At 62.4% G+C, this 13661-nt stretch overlaps 1 protein-coding gene across 3 annotated transcripts in view; it reads left to right on the top strand.

Moving 5' to 3' along the window:
• Positions 1-13661, top strand: part of SUN1 (Sad1 and UNC84 domain containing 1) — a 37499-nt gene that overhangs the window by 6227 nt on the left and 17611 nt on the right. For all 3 annotated transcript variants that reach the window (XM_054574412.1, XM_054574282.1, XM_054574343.1), the window contains exons 2-6: positions 6646-6742; positions 10818-10991; positions 11982-12151; positions 12854-12880; positions 12989-13147. In XM_054574412.1, the coding sequence (XP_054430387.1) occupies positions 6666-6742; positions 10818-10991; positions 11982-12151; positions 12854-12880; positions 12989-13147 (607 nt within the window). In that variant the 5' untranslated portion in view covers positions 6646-6665. The remainder of the gene's footprint in view (positions 1-6645; positions 6743-10817; positions 10992-11981; positions 12152-12853; positions 12881-12988; positions 13148-13661) is intronic.

The following is a 13661-nucleotide window of genomic DNA, read 5'->3' as shown; positions in this document are numbered from 1 at the left end:
ACAGTGACGCCTGGACAGGGCCCGTGTGTCACTGCAGACTCTCCCCAGGGTTTCCCGGTGCCGCGGAAACGTGTGGAGCCGCCGCGCATTGGTGTCGCAGTCCTGCCCCGACACTGAGGCAGTCGACCTCCCTCGGGGCTCTGGCGGAGGCCGGAGGCGGCCGCCATGCAGACAGGGAGGCTCCGCTGTCGCAGGGGCCTTCAGTTAGCGGTGACGGGCACGGGGCGGGGGCAGCCTTTTGAAAGCGCTTAGCGTTTATGTTCAGACGCGCGTCCGAGCCGGGGCGGCAGGGGACCGTCCGGTCTGCTGGCTGCGGGTCGGGCCGGCCAGCCGCCCGGCGGCTGTGTCTGGTTTGGTTCCGACCGGGGACGGTGAATCTTCCACCTCGGGGAGCGCTAGTTCCAAAGGAAGCCCCGTTCCTTTCTTAACTTTAGAGCGCAGGCTCTGTAACCTTACTCTACAAAATGGAATGTTTGTCCTGGATGAGGTATGGCCGTCCTGCGTTATTTCATTTGACCTTTTTTTTTACTTTATTTTATCCTATGATTTTGTGTAATGATCACATTTTAGAGCGGGAACCAAAGGTCTGTTTTAAAGAGCTCTGAGCCTGTGCTGCTCCGCGGGCGCCCGGCCCCCACCCGCGCTTCTCTGGGCCCTGCGGCGCCTCACGGGGATGCTACTGGGACGCCTGTGGGCAGGGGCGGCGGCCGCAGCACGAGCAGTGGGAGCCGGGGTGGCAGTTGTGGGCGTGGCCGCGGCGGCTGGTGGCCGGCCCCTCCCCCCAGCGTTCCTCCCTCTGGGAGTTCCCGCGGCCTCCGCCACATGTCCACTGCCGCTCCTTCCTAGTGCTGCTTTGGACATTTGACTACATTTGTGACTATTTTACCAAAAATCTACCATTGTGTCTGTCACTCAGCTGTGTCTTCCCGTTGTCACCTGTAGGTTTTTTAGCCTGTTCCTGCCTCTTTCCTGCACGGCCGGTCGTGGCGCTTGGCTCTTTGGTGCCCTTTCGCTTCCGATAAGAAGTCAAGTCTGGCCGAGCTGGCACGGCGCGGTGTTGTCTCTGTGCTGTGGGTAGGAAGCACAGCGCGGTTATAGCCAGCCCCGTACCTCCAGCATCTTTTGAAAATACGATTTGTTATGCATTAGAAATTCACCAGCGTATCTCTTTCGTAGATAAAAATGTGGTGACATATTCATGTAACTTTTAAAAATAAAAGCAGCCGGTCCAGGTTCTCGCGTATGTGCCTCCCACCGGCTCGGTCACGGAGTCGCGGGCAGACTGGCCTCACCCGGTCAGCGCCCTGCTCCCAGCGGTCAGGCTGCCCTGGGGCCGTCGATCCTGGGGCTGAGCGGGGCTGGGAGCCCCCGCGAGAGGGCTCTGCCCTGCTGGCTGGGGGCTCCGATGCCTCCCTGTCGCGGTCGCCAACTGCGTGCCACCCCTCATCCGGAACCGAGGTTTCCACAGGCTGGTCCTGGAAGCGCTCCGTGCACCGACAGCGAGCACGCCGCGTGTGCCCCTAGGGGCGCTGGCGGGAGTCCGTTCTCTGGGCCTGGTGACGGGCAGCCGTGCGGGAACGGGAGCCACTGAAACGGGAGAGCCTTTCGGGGATGCAGTCAGGGTGTTTGGGTTTTGTTCGTGTGCAAGTAAAAGGGAATTTAAAACATGAGCCACTTGTGGACATTCTGCCCAGCCGCCACTAGGAGCAGCTGCTTTGCCTAGGGAAGTTCTTCTGAAAAAGTTTCTAAAAAAGGTTTAAGAACTTTCAGTCGAGATGGCGGAATAGGTAAACACACTTCGCCTCCCTGCACAACTGCAGAAAAACATGCAGCTAAACCACAAAACAAATATCACCCAGAGCTGTCAGAAAATTGAGCTGCACGGAAGTCCGACAACTAAGGATTTAAAGAAGCCACGTCCATCCAGACGGGTCAGGGGGCGGAGATGCAGAGATGGGCAGAGAGGTGTGGAGACGCGGTGTGGCATGGAGAGGTGACAGCACAAGTGGCCCCACGTTCACCTGTGGTGGATAGCAATCAGGAGGGACTCCTTGGGAGCAAAGGATCCCAGCCCTAGGCCAGACCACACACAGCCCCCAGGTCCAGCGCCAGGAGCATAAACCCCCGTAACTTCTGGCTGTGGACACCGGTGGGGGTTGGGGCGGCAGAAGAAACTCAGGTTTTCAAGAGACTCTGCTTAAAGGGCCCGTGTGGACTTAGGACTCAGGCAGGCCCATGCCCTCTGGCCTTTGGCCCCCGGGCAGCCGCTGAACAGGCACCTGTGGCGTGTGCGGAGAAAGTGCAGCGACTGGAAACGGGGCGAGTGCTGGGGGGCGGCTTCCTCCTGGGCGAAGCCCCAGAGGCCAGGCAGCGGCACTGTCCCCTCTCCGTGCCCTCCCGGCAGAGCCGCTGAGGGCGAGGCGGGCGCCCGTCCTGGCGATCCCCTACGGCTCCACCGCGCACAGTTTACAGGTGCCTTTTCTACAGCAGGCCGCACTACTAAGACGGAGTCAAAGCAGCTCTACCCAATACAGAGAAACCACCACCGGGAGGCTGCCAAACGGAGGGACAAAGAAACATGGCCCGAATGAGAGAACAGAACAAAACCCCAGACACAGAACGAAACAAAATGGAGATAACCAACCTATCGGATGCAGAATTCGAAACACGGGTTATCAGGATGCTCAGAGAACTCACTGAGTATAGCAAGAGCATGAAAGAGACCCAGGAAGAAAGGAAGGCTACGTTAAGTGCAGAAAAGTCTACAGGGAACCAGCAGTGGAGGGGATGAAACTGAGATTCAGATAAACAATTTGGAACATGAGGAAGAAAAAAAGCATTCAACCAGAACAGCCCGAAGAAAAAAGAATCCAAAAAAAAAACGAGGATGGTATAATGCGCCTGTGGGACATCTCCAAATGCACCGACATCTGAATCCGAGGGGTGTGCCGGAAGGAGAGGAGGAGCAAGACGGTGGAAACTGACTTGAAAAAATAATGAAAGAAAATTTCACCAATTTGGTGAAGGAAGTAGACATACAAGTCCAGGAAGCAGACTCCCAAGCAAGCTGGACCCAAAGAGCCCCACACCAAGACACATCATAACTAACATGCCAAAGGTTAAAGATAAAGAGAATCAAAAGCAAAAGAGAATAGTGGAGCATTACCTGCAACAGAGTTCCCATAAGACTCTCAGCAGATTCTCAAAAGAAGCTGCCCAGGCCGGAAGGGAGTGGCAAAAAGTGCAAAGTGAGGAAAAGCCGGGGCCTGCAGCCCAGAGGGCCCTGCTCAGCGACGCCGTCAGTTAGAACCGAAGGGCAGAGCGAGAGCTTCCCAGACAAGGTAAAGTTAAAGGAGTTCATCGTCACCGGGCCATTCTTACATGAAATGTTAAAGGGTTTTATTTAAGAAAAAGAATATAAAAACTGTGAACAGTAAAATGGCAACAAACTCACAACTACAACAACTGAATCTAAGAAACAAACTAAGCAAACGGCTAGAACAGAATCACAGACATGGAGATCACGTGGAGGGTTGACCGTGGGGAGGGGGAGGGGCACGAGGTGAGAAATGGGATGAAGCAGCAAAGCTGGTCGGTAGGAAACAGACTGGGAGGCTAAGAAACGCAGAAGCCGAAGAACTTACACACACGCCCCGTGGACGTGAGCAAAGTGGGAGATTGCTGGAGGGAATGGGGGGCTGGGCAAAGGAGGACAAGAGGGACAACTGTAATAGCATAATCAATAAAATACATTTTAAAAAGTAAAAAATGAGCCACTTACCCACTGCAGAGGACAAACAAAAACAGCGGGGCAGGAACGGGTTGCCGGTCGGCTTGTTGTGGTTACCTAGCAACTTACTGTAAACAGCTGAGGCTCGGGTGCCCTGTGCTGGGTGTGGCTCCCCTGGGTGTGGCTCCAGCTCCGCCCCGGGGGCCCCAGGGTGGGAGGAGGCCTGGCCCGGCTGCTCCCGCCAACCTAGGCTGTCTGGAGGGCTGGAGACCGCGGACCGGCTCCGGGTGCGTGGACCTCCGGGGCCTGTTCTTCCAGGGCCCTGGGCCGGCCCTGAAGGCGGGGGTGCGGTGGGGTGGAGAGGACGGGGGAGCAGCGCTCCCAGGGCCCCTGCGCGTGAGCGGCTGTGCGCGCACCTGCCCGGCAGCCCAGGTACGGCGGGGTCTTGCCTGGGGGACACGTGCTCGGCGCGGCCGGGGGCGCGGGCCGGGCTGAGGCCTGTGGTCGGTGTTCACAGTGCGGGAGTTGCCCGCGTGGGTGAGACGATGTGCAGTAAAATCTCTATATACAAACATTGGCCTTCGTTTCTGTGGGTACTTAATTTTTTTAAAGAATGTTTGGGCTTAAAAAAAAGAGCTCCGGGACGCAGACCACCCTGTGAGGGCTGCAGGGGCGGCGTGGGCGGAGGCGGGAGAGGGGGCGGGGGAGGGAGTGGGACGGAAGGGGCGCGCGGGCTGCGGGAAGAACAGGGCGGGCGCCGCCCCCGCAGCGCGCGCTGAAAGCCGGCCGCGCGGACGGTCCCCGAAGGCGCGAAGCGTTCCGTGTTTCTCAGACCTACGTGTCTGTCTCGAGAACGGTGGTTATATTTCATCAACCTACTTGAAAAAAAAGAAAGGAAACGGTAGGAATGGGGATGCATTCATCATCGCTCGCGGGAACCAGTGATGTGTCTCATTTCATTTCAAGATTCAATGGATCTAAACTAAAAAAACAACAAAAAGCAGTTCACCGATTTCTCTCACCTCTGGCAGCCACCAATCTGTTCTCTAATTTTCTTTTTGCTTTATTTAAAATTTTAAAAAATGCGCAATAAGATTGCGTGGTGCTTGGCTTCGCCTTTCCGGCTGCCTCACTCGGCCTGGCGTCCTCACGGTCCGTCCCCGCGGCCTGCGAGCGGCCGGTCTCCGTCCACGGCCCCGCCAGGCCCCCGTGCGGGCGGCGGGCCCAGGCTGCCTCCTGTGCTGCTGGCGGAAGCAGTGCCGTGGGGGGCGCAGGTGCGTGGATCTTTTCGAGTTAGCGTTGCCGTTCTCTGCAGACAAACACGCAGGTGGGCCGCTCTGGTTCCCGTGGTCTGGGGGGCCCCCGCGCTGTGGGTGCTGTGGCTGCGCCCGCCCGCGTCCCGCTGCAGGGCGCACGCGTTCCCTTTTCCCCACGTCCTCGCCAGCGCCTGCTGTTCTAGCCGTTTTGGTAACAGGTTCTGACTGGTGGGAGGTGATGCCTCACTGCTGCTTTGATTTGAGTTTCCCTGGCGACCCGTGACGCTGGGCGCCTGTTCCCACGCCTGCGGCGTCTGTGTGTCTTCTCTGGGGAAGTGTCTGTTCGGGCCGCTACATGTTTGCCAGTTGGGCTGCTTGCTCTTTTGCTGTTGAGTTGTACGAGTTCTTTATACATTTTGGATATTAACCCCTTATCAGATACGTAATTTGTGAGTGTTTTCTCCCCTTTGGTTGGCTGTCATTTCGTTTTGTTGATCGGTTCCTTTGCTGTGCAAAGCCCTTTAGTTTGATGTGGTCCCACTGGTTCGCTTTTGCTTTTGGAGCCATAGCCAGGAAGCGCCCGCCAAGACCCCGCCCCGGAGCTCGCACCCCCGTCGGCGTTTGCTGCCCGGTCTCGGTGCGGGGCTTCCAGCATGCGAGCCGGGTTCGGGTTCGTGTTGGACGGTGGTCCCGTTTCCTTCTTTTGCACGGAACAGTCCATCTTTTCAGCCTTTTACTGAAAAGGCCGTTTCTCCTCCCTGTGTATGCCTGCCCTCCCTGTCGTAAGTTGACGGATGGTGCGCGCCGGGCTCAGCTCTGGGCCCTCCGTCACGGCGCCCTGTGCGTCCGTTCGGGTGCAGGTACCGCAGGGTTTCGGTTACGGCGGCTCGTAAGGCGCAGGCAGCAGAGCCCCTGGCTCCTGCTCAGGCACCTCTGTGGGTCCGTGCGAATTTCAGGGCGGCTCTGTTCTGTAGAAGCAGGCGTTTACCCGCGAACAGTTTTTGTCCGCGACTGTTTTTATTTGTGCTTTTACTGTCCTTCAGACTATTCAGCAACAGACTGGGGCTCACGTCACTACTATGAGCTTTTAAAAAACGCTGGGCGGGGGTGTGTGTTGTGTGTGAGTATTTTTAGCCAGAGGGAAGGCTGAGTCACGTCAAAGAAATCTAGGCAACAGCGTGAGAGCCAGTGAGCTCCACACTTTAATTTAAAAATAATGTGTTCTCTTGGGGAAAGGTGGCAACGTAAGTGGCGCGTGAGGCTAGCGTGGGGCTCGCAGGCGGTTTTCTGGCCGGAGGTGCCGTCGGGGCAGCGCCCGCGAGCTCCGTGGCCACGCGCCGGGCCGCTGTTCCCATGGGCGCGCGTGGAGCCCCGTCCTGGAGGAGGAGGAGGAGGACACCTGACACCCTCAGGAGTTTGAAAATGTGTTGGCAGAGGCTCCTTGGTGACGTTCCTTAAGCTTTTGGGCGTGCGCCAGTTTCCGGGGTTCCGAGTGTGCTGGCCCTTCGGAGATGCGTCCCTTTCAGGGCTGAGTGGGACTGCACTCCACCCGCAGCTTCGAGCCCACGTGTCTTACCCTGACCCCGATCCGCAGGCTGCACCTGAGGGTGAGGCCGGTGCGGGCGCCGCTAACTGCTGCTCACTCTCTCCCCGCTGCAGGATGACCTGAGGCCACGGACATGGACTTCTCCCGGCTGCACACGTACGCGCCGCCGCAGTGCGCGCCCGAGAACACTGGCTACACGTACGCACTCAGGTGAGCCGCTGCCGCCGGGTGAACGGGCCTCCGCGGCCTCGTGGCCCGGGGCGCAGTCAGGAGGGGCCCGTGGACACGTGTCGCCCGGCGCTGCACACGGCCAGGCCGTCGGACACCGCGCGCAGGGCCTGTGGCCTCGGGAGCTCCGTGCTCTGCGTGGGGCGGGGCGGGGCATTTTGGAGGCGCCCGCCTGGGAGGGCAGGCGAGGCTGAGCCTCAGGTTGGCTGACCGCGCCCGCGCCCACCCCTGCCCCAGCTGTAAGCCTGCGGCTGCAGTTGCGCAGCTGCTCACTTGGCCTTTTACCCTCCTAGTTTATCAACAGAAAAGATGACTGAAAAGAAATGTAAGTGTGGCCAGCGCCGGAGGAGAATTCCCTGCTGCGCCGGTCGGTTTCCCAGGCGCTTGGAAGCCTTTGCGTCCTGGCAAGTGCGTGAGGCACCCGGGAGGAGGCTGTGTCTTTTCAGCGGTTTCTCCTGTGAAGGGCGTAGGTGTGACGGGAAGTCGGAGGGTGTCCTCTTTCCACTGGCTCTGCAGAGAAGGGGGGAGCGAGGTGGGGATCCGCTGCCTGAGGAAGGACCCCTCGTAGCGGCGTTAGCCAAGTCTCACACTCAGCGGTTGAGCGGTTGCAGTCACAGTTCTGGGTCACGTTGCCCTTCGCCAGGAACACGCTATTTTGTTGCTAAAAGCCTCACAGTATCTTGGAACAGATCAAGTGGGCCACTCACACAAACTGTTCCTCAGTCTGCATTGTGGAGCATGAACACAGTCCTTCTTGCTCATCTCTCTTACCTTTTGTGGCCTGTTTTAAACACAGGTTTTGAAAGATGCTTGTCTGGTCCTTGCGCTCGGGCCGGGGCGGCAGGACGTGGCTGCACGGCCGGGAGAGGAGGAGGCAGGGCGGGTGGCACGGCTCTGGGGCCCTGCTGGACACCGGGGGCCTGGGCGCCAGCGAGGGGTTTGCTGGAGCTGCTCGGAAGTTGCCCCGCCTTCCCTGGCCAGCGCTGGGCCCCTCCCCATGCGTGGCTGCTCCGGGGTGGCAGCGCCAGGCGCACGCATGCCCCCTGCGCGGCCTCCTGCCCGGCGTCCCGGATGTCCCGCCTTGTGAACGCGTGTTCTGCCGCAGAGGGCGCGGCCCGGACCACCGTGGCCCCTCGCCCCTCCCTCCCCAGCAGGCTGCTTGGAAGCGAATCTCTAAAAGATGATGATCTAACAAAGAGCCCCTAGTAATTTAAAATAACTTGTAATAACTTCTTACTACACCAGATCCTTGGTGCTCCAGGTCCCAGACACTCCTTTTGTTTGAACAGCCGTCAAAAGAAATCGGCCTAAGCAGGAGTCTCACGTCCTGTGTGGGTCACTCGGCCTGAGGCTTCCACCTGCATTTCCTGGAAGCTGTAGTTAGATGCACAGATTGGGTTGGGCCAGGTTTCCGTTTGTTTGTTGCCATGACTACACTACACGTGGCACTTCCTGTGGCTGAGAGCAGGGTGCGTGGAGTCCGCCTGGGTCTCCCCTCTGGTGTGGCAGCCGGGCCGTGGCGTCCACTTGCCAACCCGCTGAAGTCCCGTCACTTCTCAGGCGATGGGCCCCCTGGGGAGTGAGGCCCGGGGGGGGGGGCGCTGTCCCGGGAGCCCCCCGAGCCCCCCGTCGTGGGGTGCGCCACTGGGCGCAGGCGGCGCTGGAGCAGAGGGCTCCGGCCGTTGCCATCGCTGGGGAAGCGGGTGTTCAGTTGGGAAGAAGGGGGGCGGGCTGTGGGCCGGGGCCGGCGGCAGGGCCGGGAGCGCGGGCGCCACTCCAGCACGTGGTGGGTGGGGAGGGGGGGGTCCGTGCTCATTGGTTGTTTTGTGTTTTTCGGGGCGGGGGGCAGTGCATCTAGACGCTGGCGCCGTGCAGGCCGCCGGAGACGCTGCCCCTTGGCTGCTGGCGAGGAAGCAGCAGGGCTGTGAGGGCCAGAGTGTGGGGACGGGGGGGGGGGCCTGGAAGCCAGGAGGGGGCGCAGACAGTGGTGGCGTTGACCACCAGGCGACCCCAGCGTTGTCAGGCAGGGCTGGACACCCCAGGTTACAGTCCCCCTCCCCGCCCCCCCCCCAGCTTCACAGAAAGTCAGGGAAGTCCCTTGACAGCATCCGGGCCTTGTGCTGGCTGGGGTGCCCGGCGCCTCGCGCCCCTGCAGACCCGGGGTCCTTCCCTGGGCCCCGGGCCCGACTGTCGACAGGGGCCTGTTCCACGCGGTGGCCGGGACCTGCGCTGCGGGCCCTGGGGGCCTGGGCGGAGCCCCAGCCCCGACCCCCTGCCCTCCCCCGCTGTGAGCCAGCCCCAGTTAGCTCTGGGGGTGGAGTCTCTGTGACCCTGGAAGAGAGCCTTCCAGGTGTTTCTGTGTTTCCTGCGTGAGCACGTGTCTGTTGTAGTCGGGGCGGGTGACCCTGGAGGACTTCCCTTGGCGTTGACCAGGCGCCCGGAGCCTCCCTGCGTGAGCAGGCGCGGACCTGCCCTGTTTCCGACCGCCGGGGGCTGGGGGGAGGAAGCATGGGTGGGTCCTGTTTGTGTCGTGTGCCCCCCCACGAGCCCCCGGGATGGGCAGCTTTGCTGCTGCCGTGACAACATCCTCCCAGCGGCTCTTTCCCAGGGCTCTCGGCAACGGCGGCCCCGCGTGGGGAGGCCAGGCCCGGGGGTCGGGGCGGCGCCCGTGCGCCCGAGCGCCGCCTGGGCTGGGGCAGAGCGGAGCAGGCCTGGACGCCACCGGCGGCCCCTGGCGCCAGGCTCATAGAGGGCTGCTGTCCTGTGAGCCCCATGGGGGGGACTCTGACCTGAAAGTTCAGGCTCTTCTCCAGCTCACACCGCCCTCGGGCCCGAAGGCGCTGGAAGGAACCGGAGGCCGAGTGCAGCAGGAGCCCTGGCCTCACCCAGCACACTCGGCCTCCGAGGGGGGTGTGGCTGCCTCACACCGGCCTCACGGTCACCTGACGCGATGGTGTCAGCTTACTGTCGCTGCGACCCAGCTCCCCCGAGTGCCAGATCTATTGCGTTTGGGAGGAGCTTGATCCTGAAACTGTTTTTTTAGTATCAGGTACCATGCGAAACACTCCTACGGCCATTCCCCCACTCAGGGTGCAGGTCCTTCCCCACGGTGCCTCAGCAGCTGCTCCCCGCGGCCCCGGATGTGCCTCCGGGGCGCGCGACACTCCGTGCCTGCCGGTCAGTCACGGTCAGGGAGCCCGCCCCTGTGTCCTCCTCTCCCCTCCTCACAGGCCGTGGCGGCCCCCTGCGCCCCACTGGATGGTGAGGTCATCTCCTGGTCACGCCTCACTGGTGGTGACCCTCCAGCTCCGGGCTCCCCAGCCCCCGGGCTGCAGACTGGCCGGGGCCTGTGAGAGCGCCGGGCCGCACAGCAGGAGGGGCGCCGAGCGTCCCTGGCCTGAGCTCTGCCTCCTGTCCCGCACCCCCATCCAAGTGGAAGATGGTCTTGGCGAAAGCGGCCCCCGCTGCCAGCACGGCTGTGAGTCGGAGCGCGAGGGGGCCCTGAGCCGCCCGGCCACCCGGACAGGCCGGGCGGGCCCGGAGCAGGTGCGCAGCGAGCCTTGAGTGGAGTGGAACGGCTGGCCAGCAGCACAGAAGGGCACGGCCTCTAGCGAGTCCCTGTTGCAGGCCTGTCCCCGGCTGTGGGGGGACAGAGGCAGAGGAGCTTGGCGGTTCAGCCGCCTGCCGCCTCTTCACTTGCACGCGTGGGCTGCGGGGACCGTGTGTCGGGGGTTCCCTGCCCTGGAGCCGTCACTGCCCCTTCCTGCCGGAGCAGGCACCGGTGGCCGCGCTGGCCCTCGGGCGGGATCCCCGGGAACGGAGCGCTGCGGGAAGGGGTTCTCTGGGGCTCTGGCCCTCGACCCTGGCCCCTGGGGCCCCGGCTCCACACGCGCTGACGGGGCACCGGCTCCCTGTGCTTTGCAGAGGCGTCGTGTCACGGCAACGGCTGTGTGTGGCCCTTGCCGCACAGAACGTGCTGTGGTCGCTGTTCGTCTTGTCTGCTGCAAAGATGGGGCTGTGAGCCTCACGTGTTTCTGACACGTTTGCTTTCCTCCAGTTCCAGCTACTCTTCTGAAGCTCTGGACTTCGAGACGGCGCACAGACTGGACCCTGTATTTGACTCTCCGAGGATGTCCCGCCGCAGCCTGCGCCTGGCCACCACCACGTATGGCCCCGGGGGCGGCCCGGCGGGGGGCCCTGGTGCGGCCTCCCTGAGGGACAGAGCAGACAGGTGAGCCCCACTGGGCGGTGAGGCCGTGCTCCGGAACCAAAGGTCATGAGCGCGCACCCGGGGCGCCCCTGGCCGCGCCGCGGGCAGGGCTGCATGGGCTCTGCCACGGGCAGGCAGGAGGCGGCAGCGGCGCCCTGCACCACCCCTCTGCTGGGCCTGCCGCCACTGCAGCGCCAGAGCCGCAGGGCAGCAAGGCCTGTGTGGGTCAGAGGAGAGGGTCCAGGCGGCGCCCTCCTGTGGCCGCCCCGGGCGGGGGGCTCCCTCGGAAGGGCTCGCTAGGAGCAGGGACAGTGCTGTTAGGAGGGAGACGCATGTGGCACAGCAGGGCTAGTGTGGTGGCCGCAGCCCCGCTGCCATCCCGGCAACCGTGCGGCACATGCCGCGAGGGCGCCTCGGCGTTCACGGGGAGGAGGCTCCCGCGCGGGGTTGGCGTGAGGACGCCCCGCCAGCTCGGGCCCCTGACGCCGCTCGCACGCGGCCCTGTGCCCACCCCTGCCCGCAGCGCCCTGAGCGTCCCTGCTCAAGGCCCAAGCGCCGCCACGCGTGCTCGAGGGGCACGGACACCCTCCCCGGGGACGCCCGCGCAGGCCCATCCCTGCTGTGACCAACGACAAAGGCGCAGATGGGCGTGGGGGGGTGTGGTCACATTTTTAAAGAGGGAGGGAGAAGTTAAATTTAGAAATCTCATAATTTTCTTATGTTTATACTTAGGCTGTTTATATGCTTGTTAAGTTTTAACGACTTTGGTGACACAGAGCCCAAAATTAACGTGGAAACTGTTTTGTTATGTAGCCTTAGAAGGAGTTCTGGGACCCCAGCTCAGCCCTCCCTTCGCCAACTGATAAATGTCTCATTACAGCAGAAAGACCTAAAGATCTGCTGCCCTAAAAATACTGTACTTATTCTCAAAGGTTTTGTGTTGGTAAAATATGATCAGTTTGTACTTACAAGGAAAAGCCTGTGAACGTGCTCCTCGTCCTTCCTTCTCAGAACGGCAAAGCAGCGCCGAGGCGCGGGCACGCTGGCCGCCGGTGGGAACCACGCCGCCCGGCAGGTCACCGCTGGCCTGGGCAGCGGGGTGCAGGGCTCGGCCTGTGTGCCGCCGCCTGTGCTGGACGAGTCTCTGATCCAAGAGCAGACCCAGGTGGACCACTTCTGGGGTGAGTCAGCTACCGCTCGGTTATTTCTGATGGTTCTGGGAGAAGGGAGGTCAGGGCCCGCGGAGCCCAGCAAGGCCGAGGGCTCCTCTCGACTCACCGGTGCGGCCTTGGCGGCGGCGCCGTCCTCTGGGCTACGGGCGGAGCAGCCCGCAGGTGCCGCGCGGGAGGTGCCGCCTGGGCGCTGCCGCCATGGGCTGTGTGGGCACAGCCACGGAGCAGGTGGTGCCGTCCTCGGCGGCAGAGCGGGCCGGCACCGCGGCGTCGCTGGGAAGCACCCGACGGGGACGCACGACACGGGGGGCAGCGCGGGCCGGAACGGGGCGCTCCGGGGGCGCCGGCATCGGTGGGGCTCCGCGGGCCGCCGTCGGGACGCGTGGGGCCTCGTGCTACCCAGGCAGCGCGCGGGGGTGCGGGGCCCTGTGTCACAGGAGGGCGCCCGGCGCCCCCCCCCTCCACGCGGGCTGAGCGTGCGCCTGCAGGGCCGTGCGCGCGTCCTGTCAGAGACGTCCTTCCGCCTCGGTCGGGACACAGTGGGCGTCCATCTGGGGAGGTTGCCGTCAGTTTTAGGCATTTTAGGAAATACATCGGAGCCCGTGCCATCATGCTGATTCAGTAACGTAATTTTTACTTTTGTGAGTGGGTTTTGTTGTGTGTTGTTTTGTGCAATCTGAGCTCAACTGCAACAATCTGTGTGTGTTTTAGGTCTTGATGACGATGGAGACCTTAAAGGTAAAGATTTCAGCCCTTGACCACCTCCCCTGCTTTGTGAGAGCGGGGTTCCCGTCAGGCGTCCACAGGGTGTGCGAACAGGCTCCTCCCGCTTTTTGAAACCTTCAGGTGGCGCGAAGGCTGTCACTCAGGGAAACGGCGACGCAGCCGCAGACGCCGCCCGGAGCAATGGCTACACGTGCCGGGCCTGCACCCTGCTGTCGGCCGGGAAGACGCCCCCCGCGCACACCACCTCCAGGGTGCACTCCAGAGACCGCACCCAGAGACGTGAGTGTCCCGTCCCATGGTTCCAGTGTTTGCCTTGGACTCAAAATTGCCCTGTAAAAGTTTAAGAAACGTGCCAAAGTGTAGCTTTGCTCCTTCTCATACTCTTTCAAGTTCCGCTTTACCTGGCTAGGGTTTTGTCCCTGGGAGCGTCTGAATTCCGTGACCTGCACTTGGACAGGAGGCGGTGCTGTGTCCCGCGCCGGCGCCAGAGCAGCGGCTCTGCAGGGGCTCCCGCCTCCAGAGGGAACCGCCGCCCCCCGGACCTGCAGCCCTGCAGGCGGCTGCTCTCACCTGTGGGTCCCGCTGCAGCCGCGGCCCCGAGCAAACAGAGGTGGATGTTTGCGTCTGGCTGCCGGCTCTGGGCAGGCGGCCCTTGCAGCGGCTCCAGAGCCGTGTGGCTCTCGGGGCTGTGGCCCCTGCAGGCCGGCCTGCGGGCTCCCTGTGGGCACCGTCACGTGGGGGAGATGCCCCTGCAGGCCCGGCACTCCACACTGTCCCCGGGTCCTGCCCGTGG

This window comes from Pteronotus mesoamericanus, unplaced genomic scaffold, assembly GCF_021234165.1.
Source record: "Pteronotus mesoamericanus isolate MK-2021 breed Mesoamerican mustached bat unplaced genomic scaffold, CSHL_Meso_final contig_1, whole genome shotgun sequence".
NCBI lineage: Eukaryota > Metazoa > Chordata > Mammalia > Chiroptera > Mormoopidae > Pteronotus > Pteronotus mesoamericanus.
The sequence above is the reverse complement of the archived record's forward strand: the minus strand, read 5'-3'. Positions and strand labels throughout refer to the sequence as shown.